The sequence below is a fragment of the Excalfactoria chinensis genome, chromosome 1 (genome assembly GCF_039878825.1).
Source record: "Excalfactoria chinensis isolate bCotChi1 chromosome 1, bCotChi1.hap2, whole genome shotgun sequence".
NCBI lineage: Eukaryota > Metazoa > Chordata > Aves > Galliformes > Phasianidae > Excalfactoria > Excalfactoria chinensis.
In genome coordinates this window covers 24,725,154-24,752,458 of record NC_092825.1, presented here as the reverse complement: position 1 = coordinate 24,752,458, position 27,305 = coordinate 24,725,154, and the positions used below count along the sequence as shown (strand labels likewise).

General features: G+C 38.8%; 1 protein-coding gene across 1 annotated transcript; it reads right to left on the bottom strand.

The window, feature by feature from the left end:
• Window positions 1-785: 785 nt before the first annotated feature.
• PPP1R3A (protein phosphatase 1 regulatory subunit 3A) lies at window positions 786-27,305 on the bottom strand. Its single transcript, XM_072331196.1, has 4 exons — window positions 26,512-27,305; window positions 5,783-5,841; window positions 5,538-5,674; window positions 786-3,305 (listed from the first exon to the last, which is right to left on the bottom strand). The coding sequence occupies exons 1-4, from the start codon at window positions 27,303-27,305 to the stop codon at window positions 786-788; spliced, it is 3,510 nt and encodes a 1,169-aa protein (XP_072187297.1).

Sequence of the window (27,305 nt, the reverse complement as noted above, 5' to 3'; positions counted from 1 at the left end):
TCAGTGAAATTCTCTATCATGTTACATAATCTTCATTTACAAATAAAACAAAAATGTTTGTGGAAGTGCATGAACAGTAAGAAGCCCGTGGCTGTGGCATTTGATCTCTTCAGCCACGGTATGGAAACAGCATGTCTGTTCATCTACACAGCTACATCCAGAAAGCTATATGATGCAACTGGAGTCTAACCTCACATTTTTTCAAACAGGAGAATCACTGTAGCACTAAGCCAAAACAAAATTTGGGACAAAAAAATTACGCTGTCATCAGATGTCATATTCCTTAGAGTATTGACTAATTACACTAGCAGATTATCAACCGCAGTATCAGTACCAAAATACTGAGTTAGTTATTACACCTTTCCCTGTGTTGTTACATACTACATAAAATCTTTAAAAAAAAAAAAACAAAAACAAACCCTAAAAAATTTGAAGCTTTACTGCAAAAGTAATTAATGCAACAAAATGGTGTTTTTAAGTGCTAAAGAGATATGAAGCATTGTCTCCTCGTAGTGTGCTAAAGAGCAACAGCTGTACTTCATTTTAACTTGACGTGCTTCAGATCTCATATTCTTACAGGTATTTAATGATCCAAACATGATGGTCCTATAGAATAATTACGTATATGAAGGCTCAACTTCATATGTAATCTTTTAAAAAAGATGCTTCTGTAGAAACCTTGCTTTGGTTCTAACAGTGAGTAATCTCTTTAACAGTGGAAATGCTTTGGAGGGGTTGGAGACTATTGACCATGGATCTTTAGCACGGTTGATAATCAAATAATATTATTCCTTCTTGACAGACTCTTTGCTTCTTATTCCTTCCCAGTAGAGCCAGTACAAGGAGAACAGGTAGAGTGCAAGACAAACCATCAAATCATAGTGGTAAAGTGTTGCAGCAAACACAAGAAAGAAGAAGAAACAAAAGATTTTGCAACCAATCTGTTTTAAACCTGGAGACTCACTAGACAGCATCTGTTCTTCACTCTTCTGGTCAGGCATATCTGCAGAATGAGAAATGGTCTGTTTTTCATTCTGCGAGTCATCAAGCCAATTTAGTGTTTTTCCCTCAGTTATTAAATGGTGAGAATCAGAGCCTCTCCCAGCAACTTCTTTGGTAGCCTTACTAATTGAAATTTCTGGCCTCAATGACTTCTCCTGGTTGAACTCTGCTTGATGGAAACATTGACCTATACTGCTTCCTCTTCCTTCTCTAGCAACTGTTGTGTCTGAAGTGGAAGGTACTTCTTTTCTTTCAGCTTCAGGAAAGAGGCTTTCACTAATATGTTTCATTTCATTTGGCAGACTTAAATCATGTCCTGACTCAGCAACAACCTTTTCAATGACTTTGAATTCAGAGTGAATATATGGATGGTCCATGTCTGCTGCAGAAGATGCCAGTGGAGGGCTTTTGTTGTGGTAACTGGGTACAGTGTTTGTACCAGAAGTTGATGTTTCTGTTTGAGCTTTGACATGCAAATAGGAAGGTGTTCCAAGGTAGCTCTCTTCGCTATAGAGCTCTGCCAATTCCTCACTGTAGCGATGCCTCTGGGCACTCTGGGAATATTTAGATACTTCTTCTGAATGTAAACCCTGCCTCACACCTTCTTTCTTTTCTGCAGAAGAAGCCTTCACATCTGCTTCTGCAGGCGGAATATCTCCAGTGTCTGGTTTTGCTTTGGCACGTTTTTCCCTGCTACTGCACACAGACATCGTTTCTCCTTGCAGTGTTTCATGTACGCGTGCATTATAAATATCTAAAACTGATTCCTTTTCAAATTCGGTGTCATATAATACACCCACTGTGTTGAGTTGACAAAGAGCATAATGTGAACCATCATTTCTCCCTTCATGTGTATCAAACGCTGTTTCCTTTTCCTCTGTGGGCCTGTCACTTAGTGCAATCTCTTGAGGTAGCTTAGCAATTACTGCTTTTTCACTGGCAGACATTTTTTCTGGAGCACTTTCTGATGTTGTTTTAATTATATAAGCCATACCTGCCTCTGCTTTCCCTTTAATACTGTGCTCAGAGACAGGAGACTTCTCACAACTCTCTGCCTCTTGGCAGGTAAATAGCTCTCTTGTACAAGAGCTCTGAGCTCTTGCATCACTCCCTGCTGCCCACCGCACCCCACTATCTGCTCGCTTCCATGCCTGTCCAGTGGTGTTTTCTTCACTTTCCGTCCCCATCAGTCCTCTTTTATTTTCATTCTCTGTCTTTCCTCTGTCTTTTAACCTTGTGAATCCTCTGTGTTCCTGAGCATCTTCAGCTCTGCTTTCATCCTCTGGCAAGTAAGCCCCAGGTCTTGTTTGTGCAGGCCTGGCTCTGTGCTTGTTGTCCTCATCTGGCAGGAATGATGCGCTGAAGGCATGTTTTCTGTGAGACTTGAAAGGCCTGGGTGCTTCTTCCTCTCCGATTAGTGCTAAGTCTGCTATTTCAATGACTCTTTTCTCCTTCTCTGTATCAGTGCTATAATTCTTTTCCGACAATTCACGAACTCCTTTTTTGTGTGTATATTGGCTTTTTGTGGAATCTATTGAGACATCAGTGTATGCAAAAGTGTCAATATGTAAATCTCCTTTTAAATGTGCCTGATCTTTGCTTTCAATCATCTTGATTTTTCCTTCATTTTTGTCAGCAGCTGATGACAATGAATCCAGAGTTTGGTGAGACATTTTTGGCACTTGGTGCTCTGGAGCTGGATTAGCATTGCCATCCAGCATTCCTGTTATGCATGCTTTTAATTGCAAGGATTCATCGTGCACTGGAGAAATGGCTGCTGGTCTCATTTCACAGGCCTCTTTCGAGGTATCATCCTCACTGATGAATAACCTCTCCATCATCTTACTTCCTGAGGCATTATCTGCTTCACCTCTTGTAATATCTGTGTGGCTCTCTCCTCTTTGGCTTGAGACAGTAGCCGCAATATTGATAGCCTCATTCTGCTTTGTTCCAGGAAAGTATTTTACCGATGAAAGGGTTTCACTGATAGCAGTAGAATCCCAAGACTGTTCGCTGCTGTTTGCTGAGCCAGCAGAGACTTCCTTTCCTGATGGGTGACTATTATATCCTCCTATGGAATACTTAGCATTACCTTTTAATTCTTCTCCTATCACTTGTGAAGTATTTTCAGATAAGGAACTGATAGGCACTGGGTGCCTCAGCAAGTCGCTGCTTCTTTCTAAACAGGTTAGATTTTTGTCCAATCTTACAGTTTCACTTGGAAAATTAACTGGTTCTGTTGTGTCTAAATTCCTTTCATCTCTGGAAGAGGTACCTTTAGCTCCTGTGAAGTGCTGATTTAGCTGAAACAATAGAATAAAAAAGAATGATCAAAAAACGCTTTACAAAAAATGCGCCAAATGAATGAGGCAGGATTTTGTTATGGAAAGTTTTGTTTTCGGTAACAAAGCTTTTATGGAAACGTGTTCCAAACCATTTACAAAATTTGCATTGTATGTATTTTTTAACATAGGTAATGAGCTTTATGGTGGCACTGAAAGGAGCGGGAAATAAAATAGAATTCAGAACCCTCTCTCTTTATTCATGAGTTCAGTAAGCTGCTAGTGCATTTTATACAAATTAAATCTGAAGAGAATATTCCCTTAAAGGGAGGCTAATTCATTCTCTGCACATTCAGTTCTAGGTTTGGAGAGAGAGAGGCATTGGGGAGGGGGAGGATTGGCACTTAAATGAGGGCAGTGATACAGTACATCAAAGCCTGGTAATGTACAGTATTGTCCAGTAAAACAAAGACACATTTCACACTGACAAATACTGTAAGGATTATCTTTGCTTCATTTCTCTCAGGGACCATTTTACAGGCTTCAAACCAGACTGATTTTAGACAATCTAGTAAGACATGAGTTGGAAATGAGATTAGTGAAGTAAAAGGCCAGAAACTAATCACTCTCCCTCCTAGCTCCCATATATCATATTGTATTATTCAGCTATGGCTGCTTGTCATTGCACTCTCTTTTCACTTTAGCATAGTCACACTGATAGCACTAGCTGATCAATTAGAGGCTAGCTTCTTGGGCACCCCTTTATGCATTTGCACTTGCTGTAGATACCCCCGTCACAGTTTCTCTTATTAATATGTTTTCTGCAAAGCCTCTGCAAACTATTAATAGTAAAACGTCACTCAAAGAAAAGTGAGGGAGCTAATGTCTCTGCAAATTCTGTTTTAATGACCCTCTGCCAACCAGTGCTCAAGTGTATTTGAGTTCTTCGGTGATGCCAACTGTCAGGATTTAACAGTGAGATGCCTGTGTTTTTTTCCCCTCCTCATAACTGACATTTGCATGATCTCAATAATTATATGCAAATCTTACGATTTCCCCTTCTTCTCACATAAGGCTCATGTTACTTGTCAACTGCACAGCTGTCTTGTGAGCCAATGCCTGTGCGTTTCAAAGATTTGGTTGTATTTCCATCTATTATAAGCCTTCATTGTTTAATTCATTAAAGAGCGCATAGTGCAAATTAACATCTAAATTATAGCTCCCCCTTCATTTATTGTACAGACAATCCTGGCAATTGATAAACAAACGGTTATATTTGATCCTGCTTTTTGTAACAGAGTGGACTGAGAACAACAAGGGATTCTGAGGTCCTCCTTTTTTATGTTTCATCACAAAAGGAAAAAAAAAAAGAGAGAGAGACGGGTTGACTTTCAGGCAGTGAAATATCCCACAGTAGGCAACAATTTTAAACTTTTTTGGAGAAAAGGCAAGAAAAAAAAATATTCAAATAAGAGGAATTTATTCTCTCTCTATCAATAAAAAAAAAAAAGAAAAGGTTCCCATCTTCCTCTCCCGTCTGATTCAGCATTCACATTTTCACAGGTGATAGCTGTTATAATCTATGATTATGAATCTATGTGCCCAAATGATCGTGAGCTGAGAACAGACACTGGGAATAATAAATTGCTGTATGTGTCTCATTTATTGCCATTTTTCTTTTTCATACTGAAAACATAAGCCAAACCACACACATGCACACACACAAATCCAAATAGATTGAATGTTCACTCAGTGTAAAATTTATTATAACAAATTTAGTACCAAATACTGATATAGAAAGATGTGCTATATAAATATGTGTATGTATTTTGTTCATACAGCGTATTACATAGTTTATCTTTGAAAACAACTAAAAGCAAGCAGTACTGTAAATAAGAGAATTATACTGAATGTAAAGCATTTCTACAAGAATGTACCTATCCTAGAGACTAGGATGAGATCTTTGAAATATTAGTCTTCTAATTCCTTCAAACCATCACTTAGAGCCTCCGGTAAAGAGGTAAAAGGGAGAAGTCATTAATTTAAGACCAGAAAAAGTTGATGCACTGTGCTGAAATCAAAGCACCTTCTATTGTCGAATCAGTTAGAAATTCAATGAAAGTACAGACCAAGGCTTTACATTTGTAAATTAGTACATCAGTCAGCTCTGTTAAAAGGGGGCATTTCACCAGCTTTGAAGCGTAAATGGATTCATATCATTTAATACTGTAGATATAATTGTATAACACTTACCAGCAACTCTAATTCTTTTTCATCATCTTCGTGATCACCCTGGTTGTATTCTGCATTATTATCTTTTATATTTTCATTAGCTGGTGCACTCTCTTTGTCTTCTGCTTGTGAACAAACAATCTCTGGGATGTTTGCATCTGAAGAATTAACAAAAACATGCTTGAATAATTTCCATGGGATTATTTGTTACACTTCTTTAATTAACATGAGCACTAAGAAAGAACTAATTAAACCAGGTGTAGTACCTGAAGTCCTTGAATTATTCCATATGTCACCATCAGATGTTTCCGATATTTCTTCTTTGCTGTTAAACAAAAAGAAACTTTCTGTGTTATTCTGCAGAAAAAATGTTGTTCCAATTTCTCTTAGACTCAGTTAGAAAGACAGCTGGATAATTACACCAAATTTTGAATGCTGTTTGAAATTCTGAAGATAACAGCCTTATCAAAAGTAGTTTCTTTGAATGACCTGGTATTAAGTTTCGGACAAAGAAAGAATCAGCCAAGAAAATGAAAATGTGTTGACCTTCAAATTACATTACAAAGCTGATAGGTTTTCCCAGGCCTTTTCTGAGAAAGCAGCACAAAGGTGATTAGATGGGTCATTGACAGGCGAGAGTAACTTTGGGGTCAGACAACAGTCTGCAAGGATATATGCTCACAGGAGACTGGAACTCTCATTTGCTTATATTTTTTCAAATATCTGTATACAGAGATTGCTGGAAAAAGACGTATTTGTAACCTGAAACAAATCAAAAGATTATTTCTGTGTGCATACAGTAGAGATCCTGTTGCTAAGCTGTGGATGGCCGACAGGAATGAATTCTGCTTCCCTGCAGCCAATGCATTTTTTACCATTGCTTTTGCTGTCGTGAAAACAAAAGCCAGGTCCAACACAGCAAACACCTACAGGCAGTAGTACCAATGCAAAATGATAGCAGTTGGAATTGTCTGTCATAGGGATGCAACCTTTAGTAAAAAGGGGAAAAAAATGTGAAAAGGATGGCACTTATGTAAAATGTGAATTATGATGTCACTCCTAATGCTTTTCTATGAGATGGATTATTTTTTTTTTTCTTTTAATTTATGCATTTTTCAGCCACCCATCCCCCTGTATTACTGAAAGTTAGTTTCTAATTTTCAAATATTAATCTTTTCCCTTTCTATATAGTCTTAGGGTTTGGCTGGTTTTGGTGTATTTTTGTTGTTTTTCTTTTTTCATTCATATTGATATAACATTAACTCTGCCACTTAAAATGCTTAATTCAGAAAGAAGATGCTAAATTTATACTTCATTAAAAGGTACTAGACACTGAGTGTCACCAGCTTCTAAAAATCCAGCCTTTCCAGGGATTGCCAGACAAAAGCAGACAGAAGATCTTTCCAGTCTAGCATCTGATCTCTGACTCTGGCCACCATCAGATACTTCAGGGGTAAACATAAAGTTATTGTAGGAAAAGATATGGGATAATCTGAATCACCCTACTAAATTTTTTCTTGGGCTTTTGTTAGACATTTGTCCCCAAGGCATCAGATTTAACACTCTTTCAGTAGTTCTTTTTTTTTTTTTTCCCCATTAATTGCAATAATGCTGAATATTCTTGTTATCCATATGAATGTCACGTCACTTTTGAGTTCTGTTACATGTATAGCCTCCACACATTTCTCCCTCTCCTACTCACACCGAGTTGTACGTTACTCTGCCAACAGCTGCTGTAATCAGAATAATTTGCATTTCATCCTGAAAAGGCTGGCAGTGAAAGGCCTACTTTATCTTCAGATCTGTACATTTTTTAAGGTAAAACATTACCGATCATTACTGATTCATCATTATATTTTTACTGTTACTGTTACATACTAGTTTTAATGTTACATGAAGAACCCTGTTTTGTTCAATCCCTTTGCAACTTTTTCAGCTACCTGCATCCATAAACCTAGATATATGGAGTAAGTTGGGACTTAACCATGAGACAGATGCATACAAAAGTTTAGTTGCTAATGGGATATCTGCAAAAGCCTTAAGTTTGGAACCAAAACTCTGTATATCATGTGAGCTGAGTTAGTCGTCCAAAATAATGATCTCAAAATCACATGGGTTGAGCAGAGGATCTCCTACTTTTATCCATGAATGTAAATAGCTAACTGCAGCTTTCAGCTACATGGATACAACTCTCAAGAAGCAGAGGTGGCATCTTTTGCTGCTAGACAGAGTCCTCACCTGCTCCTTCAAGAAATGGAGTATGACCCACTCTAGTCCTTCAAGAAGCACACCCAGATGAAAAGATGCCTGTATCTGAGTAATAGTGTACTGTCAGTGGAGCTTGCATACAAAATGCAGTTCCACACTCAAATTCAGTCACAGCCCCAGGAGATTAAAAAATACACTGCAAACACACCCAAAAACTACCCGAGTGACTGCTGCTCTTGAAGTTGAATGTACTAGCGTGACTCTTTAGCTTATTCTTAGAATCATAGAATCACTAAGGTTGGAAAAGACCTAAAAGATCATCCACTCCAACCATTCACCTATTACTAATAGCTCCCACTAAACCACGTCCCTCAACACAACATGCAGTCTTTCCTTGAACACCCCCAGGGTCGGTGACTCCACCTCCTCCCTGGGCAGTCCATTCCAGTGCCTGACCACCCTTTCTGAGAAGTAATACTTCCTAATGTCCAACCTGAATCTCCCTGCCGTAGCTCTTCATTTCAAGGAGGAAAAATAAATAAATAAATAAAGGACTGGATTCTGTCTCCAGTCCCATGTGCTTCTTATTCAGTGATTATTTTTGTTTTTAACAAACCTCTATTTGGTGTAAAATACAATCACTATTGAGTATGACTATTAAGAAGGAGAATCTCTTTCTGAATGTATATAGCTGCTTTGAGGTGGATGCCAGAATGTGTCTTAGCTTCTTAGCCTTAGTTTCCTAAGCACCTGTGCTCAGGCAGTTGTTGTGTACATCGCCCCTGTCATCACTGATGAGAGACTAATGGTTCTGAAGAGAGATTCGCTTTCTCTGTTTGGGACATCGCCAGTGAGATGGAGAGAAATACCCTTTGAAGGAGCTTCTCTGCCTCTGGAGGAACTGACCATAAAATAAATCTACAGTGACTGCCCTAGGCTGAGACCAAAAGTTTTAGATAACTAATGTAAGCTGAACTGAATCCCACAAGAAGACTCCAAATCCAAACTGGAAAGTATCTAACGAGTTTTAGCAGCTGGGACTGTGCCACATTATGTGTGACCTGAGCATCTCAGTTTTACTTGTCTGTTTGTCTTAACCCTTGTTCCAGTATCATCTAAAGCCCTGAACCACAGGTTTCTTTTCACAGCTGTAACAGATAATAAATATCAATGATAATATAACCCCACGGCATGAATCTACAGCAGAAGAAAATAGTGCACCACTTCAGGGTTTCTAACATGACTTTTTCCTTGTTGCACTGAATTTTATAGAGATTGTTGGCTTATAGCCCATAATTTGTTCACCTCTGTCCTGCAAATGCATGGCTGCAGGGAAATTCAGTGCAATTGTTTTCCTTATTTTACTTCTACATCAGAAATATCTGTCCTCATATAATTATTCTAGTGGGAAATCTGAAGTTAACCTACATTGAGGATATTAATACTGCAGTCTTTGAGGATCACAGTACACATAAAACAATAGTAATTTAACAGCACTATTTTAATCCAAGAAATGTCATGAAGGTGCTGAGTCCATAGGTTGATATAACTAAAGAACAATCTTAAATGTCTATGTACACCTTAAAGAGTCAAATATCTCCAAAAAGCCTATAAATATTGGCCATTTCAATAAACAGTGATAAATAGATACGAACAAATCTCTACTATTAAAACATTTAATCAGTTTTTAACACTGCTTTTCAAGAGTGTTTTTTCTTCTTTGCTCTTCATGGAAGCTGTTTGTCTAGTTAGCTAAGTAAACTGTTAGCATAATTCAGCTTTTGTGTTCTAAATTAATTAACACACTGTGGTTTTCAGGGATCTAAATGTACCTACACTGCGTATTGACAGGCACAAAATTTGTGTTCAGTTTTAAAACGTTTATTTTAATTTTTAAATGAAACTGGATATTCTGACAAAAATGCAAGTTAGAAAAAATCCTGAGAGTTTCTACCAGCTTCAAAAAATACTTCTGCTTGTACAATTCACTCTTGGTGGAACTAACATTCATTCGGACCAACTGATAAAAAGAAATAGGAATGCAAATTTGGGTATAATTTTGCCTTTAGAGAGAGTACAAAGGCAAAGCTCAGGCACCAGTTAGTAGGACTGAGGGGACCGGAGCGGTGATGGACATTATGGAAAAGATTTCAACGGTCTCAAAGTTATTCAAAATTTGTGTCCCAGAGAAGAATGTAAATTTGAATCCAAAGATGATCACCTAAAGATGTAAAGAATAGAGAATAGATGAGTGATGTAATAATGCTAAAAAAAATAATAAGATAAAAAAAGGTATCGTTTTGACTTCAGAAGGTATTGGGATAAAGTAAGATATGGCAAAGATCTGGAATTAACCTTTTTTGGTTAAATAGGATTTTTAGAGGAGAGGTTTGATCATGATTTCAGATAAGTTATGTATAATTCCACAATCAAAAGACTTCTCTGAAGCTTTTCTACCTCAGAGCTGGCAGTGGGACAGAGTCTCATTTAGAAGAACACAGTGAGCAAGGTATAACTGATGGGAAAATAGACTTAGAAAATGGTATTATTTAATTCAGTCTGGGAGCAGAACTTCTTTAGATATGCTCCAGTTAAGAGAATCATATAAACTCCAACCCAAAATAGTGACAGACCCAAGAGAGGAAATAACACATAGTTGAAATTCTTTTCTATTTGAATCTATCATTTTGGTCCAGATACTTTTGTAACAGCATCAGAATACAAAGAAAAAGATTTAGGAAAAAGAGAAGTATTGTCTGGCAACTTTGGACACAAGTGTTTTCAAAAAATCATCACCGTAGACAAAACTTAAATGAGAGAATAAATACAGATAAACAGAAAATGACATAAAAAGTGCCAGACTCACCTGATAATGTCTGTCTTTGTTAAGATTACTGTATTTCCCTTGTCTAAAAATCATTTATCTGATCTATCTGGACTTCATTAAAGCATTTGTTATGCGGCCACTTGGGAAATTTATTAATTAAACTGGAGAGGAGGGAGATCAGAGCAGGAGCTCAGAGGTGGGAGAGGGGCTTGGTGCCAAGCGGGGCCTCACAAGCCTGGCTGTGCCGAGCTGGCAGACGACACACTGGAATTCAAGAGGACCGGCCGTGTGATCACTCAGTCATTTTATTACAGACCACAGCACAAAAAGTCAAAGTTAAATTAAATCTGTGGCAGATAGGAAGTTGGGAGACATCACCATCACAGAGGAGGATTGAGAGAAATCTAAGGCCTGGAGGATCAGAATAATAGATAAGGGATGCACTTCAAAATTATGAAGTGCCAAGCTACACATTTTGGGATTCGAAAGAGTTTCTTCTGCAAAATGAGGGTTCAGAAACTGAAAGGAACAGATGAATAAGGAAAATCTGAGTTTGTTTTTGTCAGACAGCATTTCCAAGCCATCAATGAGAACTGGCAATATGCTGGGGAGGATATGCCTTGTAACAAAGGATTTCCAGTAACTTACAAGGCACTGGTAAGAACTCTTTACCAGTTCAAGAACTTCAGGAAATATTATTTCAGACTGGAACAGGTGCAGAAGAGGACTACAAGAAGATGAGCAGATGAAAATGATAACCAAGGAGACAAACAGTGCATTTCTATTTTCAGTTCAGCAAAATACATTTGGAGAAGAGAAATAGAAGTCCTCTTTTAATAAATAATAAGAATGTAGGAAAGATATTAACCAGCAAAACTCTATTAATATATTAATAAAAAGAGAGACCTGTGGAAACTTAAGATTTATTAACACTAGAAAAGTACATCCTATACTATTTTTTTTTTCAGTGAGATTAACAGACAGACTAAACTGAGAAGGTCACGGCATAGAAACATACTTTTGTGAGTGGTCTCATACAACACATTTCCCTAGGAATAAGACCTCACAATCCCCTACGCCCAGTCCAGCCCTATTTCATATACAGTTGTATGCCCTGAGAGTTACACTTTCAGAAATGCTAAGAAAGCTAAAATAAGAGGCTAGCAAGATCTAAGTGTTAACTAAACAATGATGGTTTCATTTTCAAGTCTAATTCCTAGATGTAAGAAGAGACTAATGTGGTATCAAAGTTTGATACCATGGATGCTTTTGGATCTGGTGCTGTAAATAGCCAGACCCTCTGAAGAATGATGCCACTGTGATGCAAACAACATATGATATGCTTGAAAAGAAGTAATGAAACATGACGGTAATGTTTTAGTGAGAAGCAGAACAGCAAAAAGCATATTTGTGCAGGAAAGGGTCTGGGTTTGAGAAGTCACTGGGATCAAACAAAAATCCCTCAGAATTGTAACCCCACAGAGCTGGAGAGAAAAGTAAAGATTGGGCTGGGGTGAGCACTCTTGATTTGGTTTGATTATGCTGTGCATCATTTACAGCAAAAGCACTAATAATAATAATAAAAAGCTAAGGAAAAAGGAATTTGGGAAAGAAGTAGAAAAGTCCAAGAATGCATATAGATCAAAATAAAACTTTAACATTTTAATAAATGTATGACACAATGGAAGATTGCTTTGTTGGTTTAGGTTTTGCTGTTGTTGTTTTTCACTGATACCAGGCCTGTACACAGTTGGTACTCTGGAAGATTACACTTAAAATATTGCACTGCTGATGTCAAAATACCAGTGGGATGGGGGAGTAAATACTAATAACACCAAAAAAATGCAGAGGAAAAAAAAGGCAGTATTGTACACAACTGTAACAACAAAAATCTTAAGCTTGTTCCTTGTCTCATTACTGTGGTAAAACAACCACTAGTGGTATACGTCCCAGCCATCCTCTGATATCTCAGCAAAAATCATGTCCTGGTCTGTCTTTGTACAGCTCCTGAAAGGGATTAAGGATCCACCAAGAATCACAGCACGTGGATGTCTGTAGCACTTTTCTAGTGATGAGTTCTCCATAATTAATTCTATCTTCATCACTGAATATACGAACTGAACATTTAATAGTAAAGATAATCTCATTCATTGTCTCCATAAGACTAAGTCTAGAACTCACTATAGGGAGAAATCTCTTCCTTGTTTAAATGGAAGCCTGTGCTATCAATTGGTGAAATAACAGCTTTGTAATGAAAACTTCCAGATTTCTTATGACATGTGGCTCCAGTACCCATTATATATTAGTCCCAAGCCTGAGCACTGCTGGAGAATCCACACTGTAGCTCAAGAAGGGGTTGTATAACCTTGGCTTGATGCTACCTTTCTGCTTCTTACTGCCTTGCTTCAGTGTGCCTCAGCACAAGCTGGGACTTTCACTTAGCATGAATGACAGGGAGGCTGAGGATTATCAACCCATGCCCAATCCTACACTGTTGTAAGAAGCAGAGAATTTCTAACCAGGGAGCTGTATCCATGGGAGGGCCTCCAAACAGCCTCCCCATACAGCAATGCTTCCCCTGCAATTTCAGTGTGCTTGAAAGTCAAGAGGCCACAAAATACCTCCAGCAGAGGTGCATGAATTCCTTTATGGGCAACCACCCACAAGCTGTAGAGAGGCATCATGAGGTGCTTAGTCCTTGCAGGAAGGAGCCAGGGTGCTGGGTGGCAGGGTCTAGCCTGCAACTCCAGTGCTGTTTGCAGACTGCACCTGCCCAGGCCCTGAGCTCCCTGAGGCTAAAGAGAAAGAGCCTTCGGAAAGCTAAGGAGAGAAATCACTGCTGTTGCAGGAACTGGTGCTTATTTCTGACTTGTTTACCTGCACATTTTGTCTAAACGAAGGCAGAATATTATTTTTATGAACAGTATGCTCTCATTTGGAATTGACACTAATGAATGCAAGGCCCTTTCCCCCTCTTGTTTGTACCATCAAATTAATTAGCTCTATTGTGACATCAGTATTTTTCTCAAGCAGTTCAAGGCTTCAGCGTTTTCCTTTCTTTTTCTAAAGGGCATCTTCAGTGCCCTTTATCTACCATAAGAATCATGCCTCACTTGGATTTTTCACAACTAATGCTGTTTATTATAAAAACTGATTGTGATGTGAAGATTGTTATACTGTGTGGCAAATTGCCCAAACAATTACTGTAAATGCATAAGCCATAAACTGTACTGCCAAGGACACTGGTAGGTTAGCTTCTATAAAAGAAACAATTAGAGTCTGAGGTGAAAATAATAGAGATGAGATGACAGTTATTGAAAAGGCAGAACATCCAGTTTAATGTTGTAAATATAGGTTTGTGGATTACAGTGATGGTTTTAAAGTGTTCATGTCTTATTGAATGGAATAGAATATTACATACTTAAGAATGGGACCGTAATTATTATTCCTTTTTAATTGTGATGTCTGATGCATTTGTGAGCAGTTGTTGAGAACATCCTCACATTATACTGATCCTAGTTCTAAATTATCATTCTGCTCCAAGGGTTTTCTTCTTCTTCTTCTTCTTTTTTTTTTTTTTTTTATTTTACTTTTGTAGCATTTTGTTGTTCAGGGTCTGTTCTGAACAAAGTATTTTCTCTTGAGGAACTTGGAGTGCTTAGAGGGTTACAGCAATAATTATTTCAGTTTCAGCCTACACACTTCACTGCTTTAAATCATCATTATAAGTTTCATCCCTCAGCAACTCCTGCTGAGACATTCTTAAACTCCTAAAAACCATTAGATAAGAATAGCTTTTCTTTATAACAATTTGTATATAGAAGTATTGATAATAATTTGCTAGAAATTAAGGGAATATATTTTGCAGAGGAATCATCTAAATCCACAATAAGCTTTTGTGCTTACTAAAGAATTTCAGTCATTTGAACAAGATTTGTTTCATATGAAGAAAAAGTATATGCACTGTACATGAGGGTGCATTGCCATAGACTTTGGTAGATGCAAAAGTACATATATTTTAAAAATATGAGTAAAGAAATGCTACTACATTAATTAAAATTTAATTTAATTAAAATTAAAGTCATCAGCTCTTCTAAGAGAGGGCATAGGGATAATATTCAAATATTGAATCCTGTGGTGTTGGCACTTGCCAACTTGACACAGAATTATGATTGACCACAATGACAGAGGTCCTGGGCATGCAAAATCAAAGCTGCAAAGAGCCTGTCCATGATTTGCAAGGACAGAACAAAGTGAGCAACAGAACACCAGGCAGAAAGAAAGGCCATCAATGTCAACACTGCAGCGAATGTGATCTCTGAAGTACCAAATCCATTAGTAGGGAGAAAAAAAAAAAAAAAAAAAAAACAAACCAATAGTTAAAGTGGCTCTAAAAGAAAGTTTCAAGGGAACTAAGTGCTCAGCTGTACCACCTTTCAGGGAAATGTTCTAAGTCATTTTCAGGCTTTTACATATTGTTAAGAGGAGCTGATCTTAATGCTTGCACTTGAAGTAGGGGCATTGCAGCCCTGTTGGAATCCATTTGAGGGAGTCTGAAGCTCAGGTAGCACTGTTTCTTAGTTCTGGTTTGCAATTTGCACTCCTAACACACATCCAAATTTCTACCTGCAGGACAGTTCTATTTGGAAATATGGCCAGTTCCTACCTCAGTAGTTTTGGCATCATATGATCCCTCTTTGTGTGTTACATGTGCCTGCACAGCATTGCTATTGCATGTCAGTTCAGTGTGCGTGTCGTGTGTGGTAGTACCATTGACTTCTATTTCTGTTTAGTTTTTTAAGGAGGTATTTTAAGAGCAGGAAAACAACGGAAAAAAAATAAGCAAACTGGAAAACAATAGTTTCAACTGTTTTGGTTAGGTTCTAAACCAATTGAGATCACAAGGGAAAAGATTCAGAAATTAAAGGAAAAACTGAAAAAAACAAGCAAACAAACAGCAATAATAATAATAATAATAATCAGCCATAACTGAATGAACATGGGTGAAATGTGTGAACATTAAGTAGAAAATACAGATTGTTTTTTAATATTATGCCATTACAAGAGGTCCTATTAGAATGAAGCTATATGTAAAATCAGAACCCTTATTACAAATCTAAGCCAGATTGATTTTCTTATGTGACCTTCAACTACCAACAGTCTTAGAGAAGGCTCAATCTAGTTCTTAGTAAATAGGTGTCACCAAACAAACAGGACTGACACTAATTAGCTCCCTTGTTGATAGTCAGGACACAGAGGGTAGAGACATGGAGACTGACCCGCTCATCATTAAGTGGTAGGTGAGGATATTTGCACAATGGCATGACTATGGTTTGCAAAGCAGCTACCATTTTGAAACTATGCTGTGAACAGAAGACTGTATTATCAGTTTAGCAACCCTCATAAGCAGTTTGCACAAAAATAGAGCCAAAAAGAATCTCAATTTACATATATGAAATTTAAGAAAGAGAATATTAGTTAGCATTATTTTCCTACCTAGTGGAAATACCTCTTAGTTTTGGTCATCTCATCTAAGAAAAGGGGTTGAAACCAGAAAAGAACAAAAAGTATGCCTGGGAAAGGACAATAATAGACTGCCAGCAGGTTCTAAACAAGGAGAAACTGGTAAAGAGTTTTGGAAAGTGAGAAAAGATGTTGTGAATAAATGGTATACAGTATGATGATTAATAGTATCTAGGGGGACAATTGATCAAGAGAGCAGCTGTGTGGGAATTTGAATGTGTGTTATTTTTTTTTTTTTTAAGAAAATTCCCAATAGGATTCAGACAATGTTTGCAATAAACCTATTTTTATTAAGATTATTGGATTGGTGCTATCCAGGGGATTATATTTTCCAATTACTAATATTTTCATTTTTCAGTCTTAGTTTATGATTGAAGCAGGGACATAGGTGGCACAGAACAAAATGCTTTGGCCTGGTTTGGGATGAGAATAATCATAGCCTCAAAGCAAACAGAGTCCCAAGAAATTAGTCTTTATTTTCTAGCTCATTAAAAAAGACCTTGAGTTTTAATAGCAAAACATTCGTACTTTTTTTTGAAGTACAGTTGAGTGTCTGTCCATTTGAAGATTTTAGTGCCTGTATGTTTGAAATGGGAGCAAAACTCCAATTTGGTGCCGGATTCTAACCGTTAGCATAGCCAAATCTATCCTCAAATCTCATTACTATAGGAATGAAGAATACAGAAAAACCCACGCACGAGTCTCAAAATTAAGCCACAGTAACTACAAGCAGGAAGACTGCAACTTTAGTCAGAATCTTTTACAACTCTGTTGCAAATGTGGTACCTTATTATGATACCTACATTTAAAAAAATAAATAAATCGGTGACTTTTTGCAGAGCTGTTTTGTACACAAATGGGTCAAAAAACTAATATAGTACCTCAATAGATTGGGCTTGATACTTCAGCAAGAAAGTTCTCTAAGGAGAGATTCCTTTGGGTACAGCTAGAAGATCTATTGACAGCTCCGGTGTGAATTAGCAGTGCAGCACCTTGCTACTGGGGTGACTATCTCCAGGGCCAAAAAGAGGAAAAAATATCACTTAGGAGTCAAGTATGCTAAAGTCTGCGCTTAGGCTGAAGTTTGTGTGGAAGGGCCATTGTCAAATATTAAAATGATGTTGTAGAAAGGTTTTGGAAGTGGAGAACGTCTGTTCTTGCTTCTTTTTCTCCCACTGCTTTACAAGATGTAAAGAGAGAAAAGCAAGTACCATCAACAAGTCTTATATTTCTGCCGAGCTGCATCTATTTAGGATAGCTCACAGGGGAAAAAGACCTTACGTTCTGTGGAAAAAAAAAAAAGCAGTCCGTTTCCAGCAAGTCAGGGGACAGTCATTTCCTAGAGGCTGACTGCAGTATGCTGAGGCACGTACACAGGAAGATGACAGATGCCTCAGAGATAGATGGCAGTCAGGTGAGGCAAAAGCACAGACTGCCACCCTTGGAGTGAACAGAATGGGTGACTACAGAAATTCTTAGTCAGCCACTCTTGAGAGAGTTCTCCTATGCTCTACGACTTGGAAAGCACTTCTAAGCTCAGTAAATACCCCAACAAGCTGAAATATCCAGGTGTTATCACAATAAGAAGAGATTTGTATAACATTTTTTTCCATGTTTTCTTACTGTCACAGAGGAAGAAAGTCACAGCATGATGCACATCATAAAGATGTGGAATGTAATCCAGTGAATATTAGTACAGACTTACTGGAGTCACTGGGAACAGAGAAAAACTGACAAATTCTGCAACCCTCTGTGATATGAAATCATCAAGGCTTGAACATCTTACACCACTAACAGCCATAAACTTTATTGTGGGAACAACCATTATGCATCAGTGCAAAATTTACAGGCAAATTCACTAGGTACACCTAAGTGTTTGCACTTGTGTGTATGTAAATAAGTATGAAAGAACTGCCAGCTTCACCTAGTCCATGTGGACTCCTTACAGAAGCACTACATTCAGTTGCATAGTTCAGTGCTCTTCAGTACTCTTTAGGACTGTTATTAGTAACCAGCAGTAATAAATCTTTTGGGTTTGCTGTCAAGAGTATCAGCTGGCTCCACAAATCAGGAGGAGAGTGGAGAGACAGTCAGAAAACCAAGCCCCCCATTATGCCTTGGCATATCAACTAAATATTTTTGTGCGTGTCACTGGAGGCCTAGGGATCAAATAGCTATTTCTAACATGCTCCCTCAGTGTTAAAAGGTCTTGGCTCTTCCTTTGCCCTGAGGCAGGGACTGCATTTAACTTGCAAAATACTTGTTTGGGCCATTTTTTTTCTATCTTTTGTGACTGAAGAAATAATCCATTCATAATCCATATAAAAATATGATAGGTGATTGATTAGTTCTTCGGAGTTCAGTTATAGCTGAATCACTTGCTTCAATTTTAGGGCTGGATCGTGGCTTAAAGTTCATAATCAGAACAAACAGCTCAGATGACACTTAGTGAATGTATTGATTAAATATGACTCTAGTGCTCTCAGTTAATGTCTCACTGACTTTAAACATATTTCCAGGTCTAACATTAACCAAGACAAGGTGAATGTGATTGAATATATATTTTTTCCATTTGAACATTTATGACCTGCAATACCTGAACAGTGGACAGAAGACAGAGCACTGAAATGTTCCTTACCAGCTAGGGCCAGTTCACAAAATAGATAACTAACCAAACAAAAGAATAATTGAACAATGGAATACTGGATTTCCTTTAGTAATGTATTTCTATTTGTCCACAGGTATGCCACGGGTATGACTTGCAGGTGTCTATTTGCTGTGTGCATACCATTCTCACCTATAACTTCCACCTGTTTCTTCTGCACTTCTCTGATAGTGTTCAAAACCTTATGCTACTATCTTAGGTATGTAACCATAGAGTCTTCAAGATATTTCATAATTCAAACAGGAAAGGCTGTCAATGTGGTCTACCTGGACTTCAGTAAGGCCTTTGTCACTGTCCCCCATAACATTCTGGTAGAGAAGCTGGCTGCCCGTGGTTTGGATGGGTGCACGCTCCGCTGGGTGAAGAACTGGTTGGATGGCCGGGCCCAGAGAGTTGTGGTCAATGGAGTGGAATCCAGTTGGCAGCCGGTCACAAGTGGCGTCCCCCAGGGCTCGGTGCTTGGGCCACTTCTGTTTAACATCTTCATTGATGATTTGGATGAGGGGATTGAGTGCACCCTCAGTAAGTTCGCAGACGACACTAAGCTGGGAGGGAGTGTTGATCTGCCTGAGGGGAGAAGGGCACTACAGAGGGACCTGGATAGACTTGATCGATGGGCCAAGGTTAACGGAATGAGTTTCAACACGGCCAAGTGTCGGGTCCTGCATTTTGGTCACAACAACCCCAGGCAACCCTACAGGCTTGGGGAGGTGTGGCTGGAAAGCTCCCAGACGGAAAGGGACCTTGGTGTGCTGATGGACAGTCGGCTGAATATGAGCCAGCAGTGTGCCCAGGTGGCCAAGAGGGCCAATGGCATCCTGGCATGTATTAAGATTGGTGTGGTGAGCAGGACTAAGGAAGTCATCCTGCCTCTGTACTCAGCATTAGTGAGGCCTCACCTCGAGTACTGTGTCCAGTTTTAGGCACCTCAGCACAAGAAGGACATGGAGGTACTGGAGCAGGTCCAGAGAAGGCTCATGAAGGACTTGGAGAATCAGCCCTATGAGAAGAGGCTAAGGAAGCTGGGGCTGTTTAGTCTGAGGAAGAGGAGGCTGAGGGGAGACCTTATTGCTGTCTTCCAGTACCTGAAAGGTTCTTACAGTGAGAGTGGGGCAGGTCTCTTCTCACTAGTAACATGTGACAGGACGAGGGGAAATGGCCTCAAGTTGCACCAGGGCAAGTTTAGGTTGGATATTAGGAAGAACTTCTTTACAGAAAGGGTAGTTAGGTACTGGAATGGGCTCCCCAGGGAGGTGGTTGAATCGCCATCCCTAGATGTGTTTAAGAGCCGTTTGGATGTGGTGCTCAGGGATATGATTTAGCAGAGGTTTGTTGTTGTGGTGTTGTTTTTGTTGTGGTTTTTTTTGTTTGTTTGTTTGTTTGTTTGTTTTTTGTTTGTTTGTTTTTAAGAGGTAGGCTACTGGTTAGGCTGCGGTTGAACTTGATGATCTTCAAGGTCTTTTCCAACCTGAGTAATTCTATGATTCTATGATTCTATGATTCTAAATATTGTGTCTGGATTTCAAAATATTGTGATTAGACAGATACAAGAGAAGACATCTTAAATAACTGAGGGTATTTACATCCTGACCAAGTAGGATTGTTCCCTGTAGAATATTTTTCCAGTGGTTTATCTTAGCTTATTTTAAATGACTTTGGAGAGTAAGGCTGTCACAGTTTCCTCAAAACAGAAGTATTTCCTAACATTCAGCCTCAGCTCCACAGCTTGCTTTTATCCCTCTTCTTTAAATAATATATTTTAGATCATCTTAAATAATTGTCCTATCTCCCCAGTAATCATTCTCCTGAAGTACCTTGAGAATTCTCACTTTTGTGCCTGTGCTGTCTGCTTCTACAACTGCAAAAGACTAGCACTGGCCAGGAGGCAAGAGAAGGGCTATGAATGCTAGATTAGATTCAGCAGCGGAGGAGTTCTGCTTTTAGCCGGCTCCCTGTGAATGGATAGCTTTTCTAGCAGCTGCTCTCCTGGTAAAAACAGAGATTGCAGTCACTTCCTAATAATAGAAATAAACTTTAGTTAAATCCCATATCTGTATGCTGATCAAGGTGTAACTTGTGACTTGAGATGCCAGAAACAACCTTGAAATTAAATAGTAGTACATAAAGAACACGCATGTTTTAACACCTCTCTTCTTTCCTCTTTCTGATTATGATGTGAAATAATCAAAAGAACAAGGATTAAAAGGGAACATAATTTAAATGCCATATTTTAAATGGACCAGCTGGGAATAATGCAGTTGTTCCTCATAGCAAAATATATGCAAAGTTAGTTCCAAATGTCTTCCTTAGAAGTCCTAGATTGTTAACAGTTTGTGGAAAAGGCCAAGAGGAGGTGATGCAGATCTGCAGTGATCAGGACAACCTAGACACAGCTTTGCCATATACCTGTGGAAGATTGACAGCACAGAGCAAGGCTTGCCAGGCTGTATCACAGAGTCACTGAGGGTTGTCATGGACCTCTGTGTCCATCTGACACAACCCCTGCTGCAGCAGGGGCACCTAGAGCAGGGTGCCCAGGCCCACATCCAAATGGCTTTTGAAGATCTCCAAGGAGGAGACTCCACAAACTCTGAGCAATCTGTGCCAATGCACTGCCACCTGCACAGCACAGGAATGCTTCCTGGTGTTCAGAGGGAACACCTTCTATTTCAGTTTGTGCCCACTGCCTCTTATTCTTTCACTGGACATCACCAAAATGAGCCAGGTTCCACTCTCTTTGCATACTCCTTTCATAAGTACCTACTTATACACACTGAGGAGATCTGCCCTTCTTCAGGATAAACCATCCTTTCCCAGCTTCTCCCAGTATTCCCAGCCTTTCCTCACAAAAAAGGTTTTCCAGTCTCTTTGCCATGTTCATGGATCTCTATTGGACTCTTTCCAGTGTGTCCATGTCTCTCATGAGCTCAGAACTGAGCACAGCACTCCAGGTTTGGCCTCACCAGCAGTAAGCAAAGGGATGGATCACCTCCTTTGATCTGCTAGCAGTACTTTGCTTAATACAGCCCAGGATATTGTTGTTTATTATTTATTTATTTGTTTGTTTATTTTGGTGGCAAAAGGGCATTAATGACTCATGTATCTGCATCCTTCTTCAGCAATACAGTTCCTTTACCTTTCATAAGAAAGCAGATGAGGCTGGAGCTGAAGACAGGAGATTACACATACCCAGAAGAAATTCTCTCACTGACAATTGCATTAAGGCTATTCAGTATTTATACTCCTGAAATTGGCTTTGATGGACTACAGGTCAGGGGTTTTTAATCTCTTCCTTCCTATCATGCTTTGTACACAGAGAAGCTCTTGTACAAAATTTCACACAGTTTTGTGTTCTGTTTTAGAGTCATCACACAATTGATGTAATACCATTCAGGTAGAGGTACAGTCCAGTCCAGCAATTATAGTGCTATATGTGTGAGCTCAAAGAACTAAAAGGGGCTAACAGTTATGAGAAACAAACTAGCTTTCCCTCGCTTCTCAGAGAATGGGAGTCTGACTATACATTTTAACCTCATCAGCCATTTTCCTGGTGCTGTAGTTCCTGCTGCTCTCTTGACAGATGGCAAATCAGGACCAGGCACAGAAATAGGGCTCAGCGTCACCAGTGACAGGGAAACAGTTTGCAGGTCGTTATCACTGTGCCATACACGTGCACCATGATTTACAGGGGTTTGCCTCATGCAACGTGTAGCCAGTCTTGGTCTGATCAGACCAATGGAGGAGGCTGTGTTCCACAACATAAATCTTGTGGTCTGAACCTGAGGACCAGGAGAAATATGCTGTTCAAAATCATTACAAATGTCCCAAAAACAAGAGAATCAAAGAAAAAGAGGAAGCAGTAGAGTTGATACAATTCAGTCACATTATTCCAAATGGTCAGATGTGGTTTTATATGACAGAGATTAGAACTGTATTCTGACAGATGCTTTCTTTTTTTTCCAGTAGAAGCTTTCAGATCTTTGGGAGTCGATTATTATTATTTTTTCCCCCCAAGAATATATCTGTGAGTATTTATAATTTAAATGTATTCTTTTAATTAGACTAAGAGATAAAGTAATTCATTCAAATATTATTTTTCCAAACCTTTTGTGCCTGCGAATCCTTTCACAATTTCTGGAAAACGATAAAAGCTGTTAAAATTTATGTTGAAGAGAATTTTAGCTTGGAAAAATACAGAGAGAAGCAAATATTTTATGAAAGTTTGAGAGAAGACTATTTTTTCATGTCTAGACATAGAAACAAAAGCAAATGAAACGTGGAATGAATAGGCATGTGGTTTTGATCATCTGAATCTAAGTACCTTTCAGCATTAATTACTGCATGCAGTATTAGTTCTGCCTTTCGCTATCAGTTTTTTTCAGGTGCAACTTTCGAGTGTTGAGCGCAGTTTTATTTTCTTTTTAAATAATTATGTCAGAATCCATCCCATTGCCCTTATTCACACACAGCTTTGTCCTGGCTCATGTTCTTAAGGGGAAGCTGGCACAGTTTGATTGTGTTTCCTCAGTAACTTCCTCTAAAAGTGCATATTATTCCTTTCACTTAACTAACACAAATAATCCCTACTAATGACATTTAATGAGCCACACAGCTATGCCCTAGAGTGTATCAGACTATCTGCATTAAAAAAAAAAAAACAAAAACAACATCATTCTTGAACAGTCCTAATTTTGTAACTGAAGAGGTAAATGACTCATTTTAAGAGAAAGTATAAATATCACAGAGCCAAGGTTTAAAAAAAATAAATAAATGATAACAGGTTTCTAAAACTGAGCAAGGGTCCTAAATAAATGCTGCTTTCAAATATCCTTGTATTTAGGTTGCTATAAAGAAATCATCGATTTAGATGCCCACTTTGTGGACAGGGACAGCAATATTCCTTACCTGTGCTTTCATTGTGTGATCCATAGATAAAATTATTACTTCTATGAATATCAGCTTGTATTGCTGCAGCTCCTCACACGACCTAGTTATGGTCCAGCACCCCACTTTACTAAACGCTCTGTATGCATGCATTAGAGCATATATACACTCTGCAGAGTTTATAATTTGAGCGTAGAACAAGAGGTGAAAGAGAGACAGGATGGTGGAAGAAAGCAGGGAAACAGACAGCACTGTTCAACATGATATGAAGTACTCACAGCACATCAGCAGCTTCGCTTTGCCAATTTTGGGGGGTTTGTTTTTCTTGAGCTTTTTTATAGGCATCAAAGCAAAGGAGTTTTAATGAGGGTCTGAAGGAGAATAATGAGGTACTTTTGCAGATGTCTGCAGGGTGTTCCTCCTCACTCAAAGGGGCAACACGTACAAAGACACTTTGAAAAACAAGTGAGCAATGGAGGTTGGCATCTTAGTTCTTTTGAAACGAAAGTCCCTGATGCTGACCTCATTTACACTGGTGAAATCTGTAACTCCTGTGAAGTCAGTGAAGTCCCTGTAGCATAAAATTGGTCCTGGATTACAATCTGCCAGAACTGTCTTTCAGAAGCCATGGAGACCATTGAAACCTTATTTCAGAAATACTTTCGGCTCATTTTTTAATTTGTTGTAAGGTATATTTACACCCTTCTGCCACTAAAAGGTCTTGAAATTGTGTGTTAGAAAGCATATGCAAAAATGTGTAATAGAACTTGATGTAAACAAGAATATGACCACTTAGATTTTTCTATCACAAATTGTCATGTGTGTGCATATGTATACATGAACAAATATGCATGTGCATAAATATATATGTACACTTGTGCACACAGCACACACATACATACATATATGTTCCTCTGCATTCTAATGTGGAGGGAGACAACTTCACATCTCTGGTAGGGAGCAAGTTAATCAATTTTATGCTAAGAAACAGATGTGTTATCTCCTTTCCTATTTTTTAGGAAAATTTAGGTACCTAAATTACCTATGATGCATTCATTATATACACGCAAAAGAGCAGTTTCCAGATGAAATATTTCTACAACCTACACTAACACCAAACGTGTCACTTTAGAGTTTTAAGGGAATTAAACACTTTGTCACCACTTGACCTCAGCTGCCCAGATGTGCAGGTTGGACCTGAACACAGCTGGAAGCCTGGGACCCCTTAGATGAAGATTCAGCCATCCATGTCCATCTCCTCCATGAGAGCTACCTGAACTCAGGCTGAAATCACACTGCCTGCATATGCCTGTGTTACCTGATATCAAGGCCCTTCTACAGAATACCTCAGGCTATCTTATTTACCCTGAGTGCATCATGTGACACTTCTTGAAGGACAGATACGACATACAGAACCAGGCACAAATGTCAGGGTCTGGCTACATGGTAGGTAAATGTGCCACTCTCTCATCTCTCACATACAAGGATATTCCCTGGAGAAGCATCAGTGGGATGGCTCCAGTGTGGGCCTAGGGGACATTTCTTGGGATAGTTTCATCGTCTGGCTATGAACTGGGCCTTGGGTTATCACAGGGAACTGCACTGGGATGGTGATGTAGGCACTAAGCTGCATTGCACACATGCTATCACAGGATTCATGCTCAATTAGAGCCACCAGAAGCTCTCAGCACAGCAGGCTTGGCCTTAAGAAGGAGAAAGGGCAGGAAGGCTCAGCTGGGTGAAGCTCTGGAGGCCTCCTCACTCCTCAAACCTCAACTACTGCTGTGGTTTTATTCCCTCTCCCCACAAGTTCAGTTCAGTGGCAGAGCATGGGAAATTAAAATCTGGGAAGTCAAACAGCACTGTCTTGGCAAGACTACAGGAGCTAAATATTCAATGTCAATTCAGTTCTGGGAGCTACGTGCTGCAGAGGACACTGCAAGTAAGAAACAGATCTGGTTCTGCAGAACACCTACAGATTTATAGGAAATACACTGATCAAAAAACCTAAGAATCAGATTTCCATGATCAACATTTCTTTACTTACAGAGAAGAAAGAAAAGATGTTAAAAACAGAGTAAGAATCTGAAAGATTTTGTTCCTGAGTTTATCTCTTTATATGAGATCAAGTTATACGTTAAGTACTGCCACTTTTCAGTTAGGAGAATACTTTATTACACTGAATTGATGTTTATATACTTTTTAATATGTCATCAACTCTGCCTTATGAATCCTTATTCATATCACTGTTTGTGAAATAAAAACATTAAGCAATGAAAGGAAGACAGATTCGATCCTTTAAGGTACCACTTACAGAACAGCCCAGGCAATTATAGAAAAGTTGGTACCCACTACTCTAATTGCAGTAGGACCCTTCCTTGAGTTACCAGCTTCCTGAAACACTATTGCCATTTTTCTTTTAGTGGTTGGATGTTGAGAATGAAATATGAAAAAAAAAAAAAATGAGAAAATCCAGAATCACATTTATTTTGCTGTTAAACACTTGTAGATTTACCAAGAGACTGAATGAGTTTTAACAGCACGGCTACCTCAATCTAGAGCAAACTAGGCTTACCAGCTCACTGATGTCAGCTCAATTTATATGATACAAAGATAAAATCAGTGCACTGCACATAATTTGTTACCAAATTGCTTTCCAAATGAGTGGCATGCTTGTCATGCATTAAAATTCTGATGTTTGTTCCCAACCAAACTGTCTACAAAAAATTACTACCTGATATATTCAAAAATTTTACTGAAAAAAATTCTTAGCCTCATTTACCATTTTTAAAAAGCAGCATGGGAATCTTAAATCCAGCAAGCACAATTAGAAAGTTAGATTTAGTCAATTCTATTTTAAGTTACCAACGGAGAAGACATAACCTCACCTGCTCGGTGCCGTCTTTAAGCAGCCTTTAAGATGTCTATCAGCACCTTCTCTGTGTGGTTTATTATCCAACTTGGGCACAGTTTCTTTCTTGTGACAAATCAGAGTGTAGTTTTTGTCATCGTTGTTTGCCCAGAAGGTACCAATTGATGTTTCATATCGTATACAGAATTCCACTTTGGCTCCATCTCTCTGATAAGGAGGCACCAAAGAAATCTTAAAGCAGAACTGGTCAGTTTCACTGCCACAAGAATTAGGCATGAACTCTGCTAGGATATCGTAATAACTGACCCAGTCATCCAGTGTCATTCGAACATACACCATCTTTTCAAAAGATACGTTGAGGACTCGTATAATGCCGTTCATACAGGTAATCCCAGGCAGGAACACAATTGACTCCAACAGTACTTTATGTTCTCGCACTTTTTGCAAAACTTCTTCTTGGGAAGTAGGTAATGTAAACAGCTGAGTTAAAAAAAATTCCTCTTGAGGGAAAGCTTCATCTTCTAAGTCATTGTTTTGTGCTATATTTGGAATTTCCCAGGTATCAAACTCTTTAACAGACACAAGATCAAACCCAAATGCATCAGCAAATGAAACTTTTCTTGCAATGGTGGTGGGGGCATCTGCCTCCTCTTCCTCTGAAGAAGCAGAATTCCGCCTTCGGGGAAGTGGAGAGAAACGGTGTTTAATGTCAGGTTTAACATCTTCATCTTCAGAAAAGTAATCGTTTACAGTAGGGACTTCTAATAAGTTAGCCTTGCTAACCCGACTAGGTCCTTTGAAAGGCTCCAT

Excerpts from the sequence above, each read along its gene's own strand:
- PPP1R3A (XM_072331196.1), bottom strand. The coding sequence starts at position 27,305 with ATGGAGCCTTTCAAAGGACCTAGTCGGGTTAGCAAGGCTAACTTATTA. Across the intron at positions 5,842-26,511 it reads TTAAAGACGGCACCGAGCAG|CAAAGAAGAAATATCGGAAA; the intron begins GTGAGGTTATGT and ends TTTGTTTAACAG. Across the intron at positions 5,675-5,782 it reads GAATAATTCAAGGACTTCAG|ATGCAAACATCCCAGAGATT; the intron begins GTACTACACCTG and ends TTAATTCTTCAG.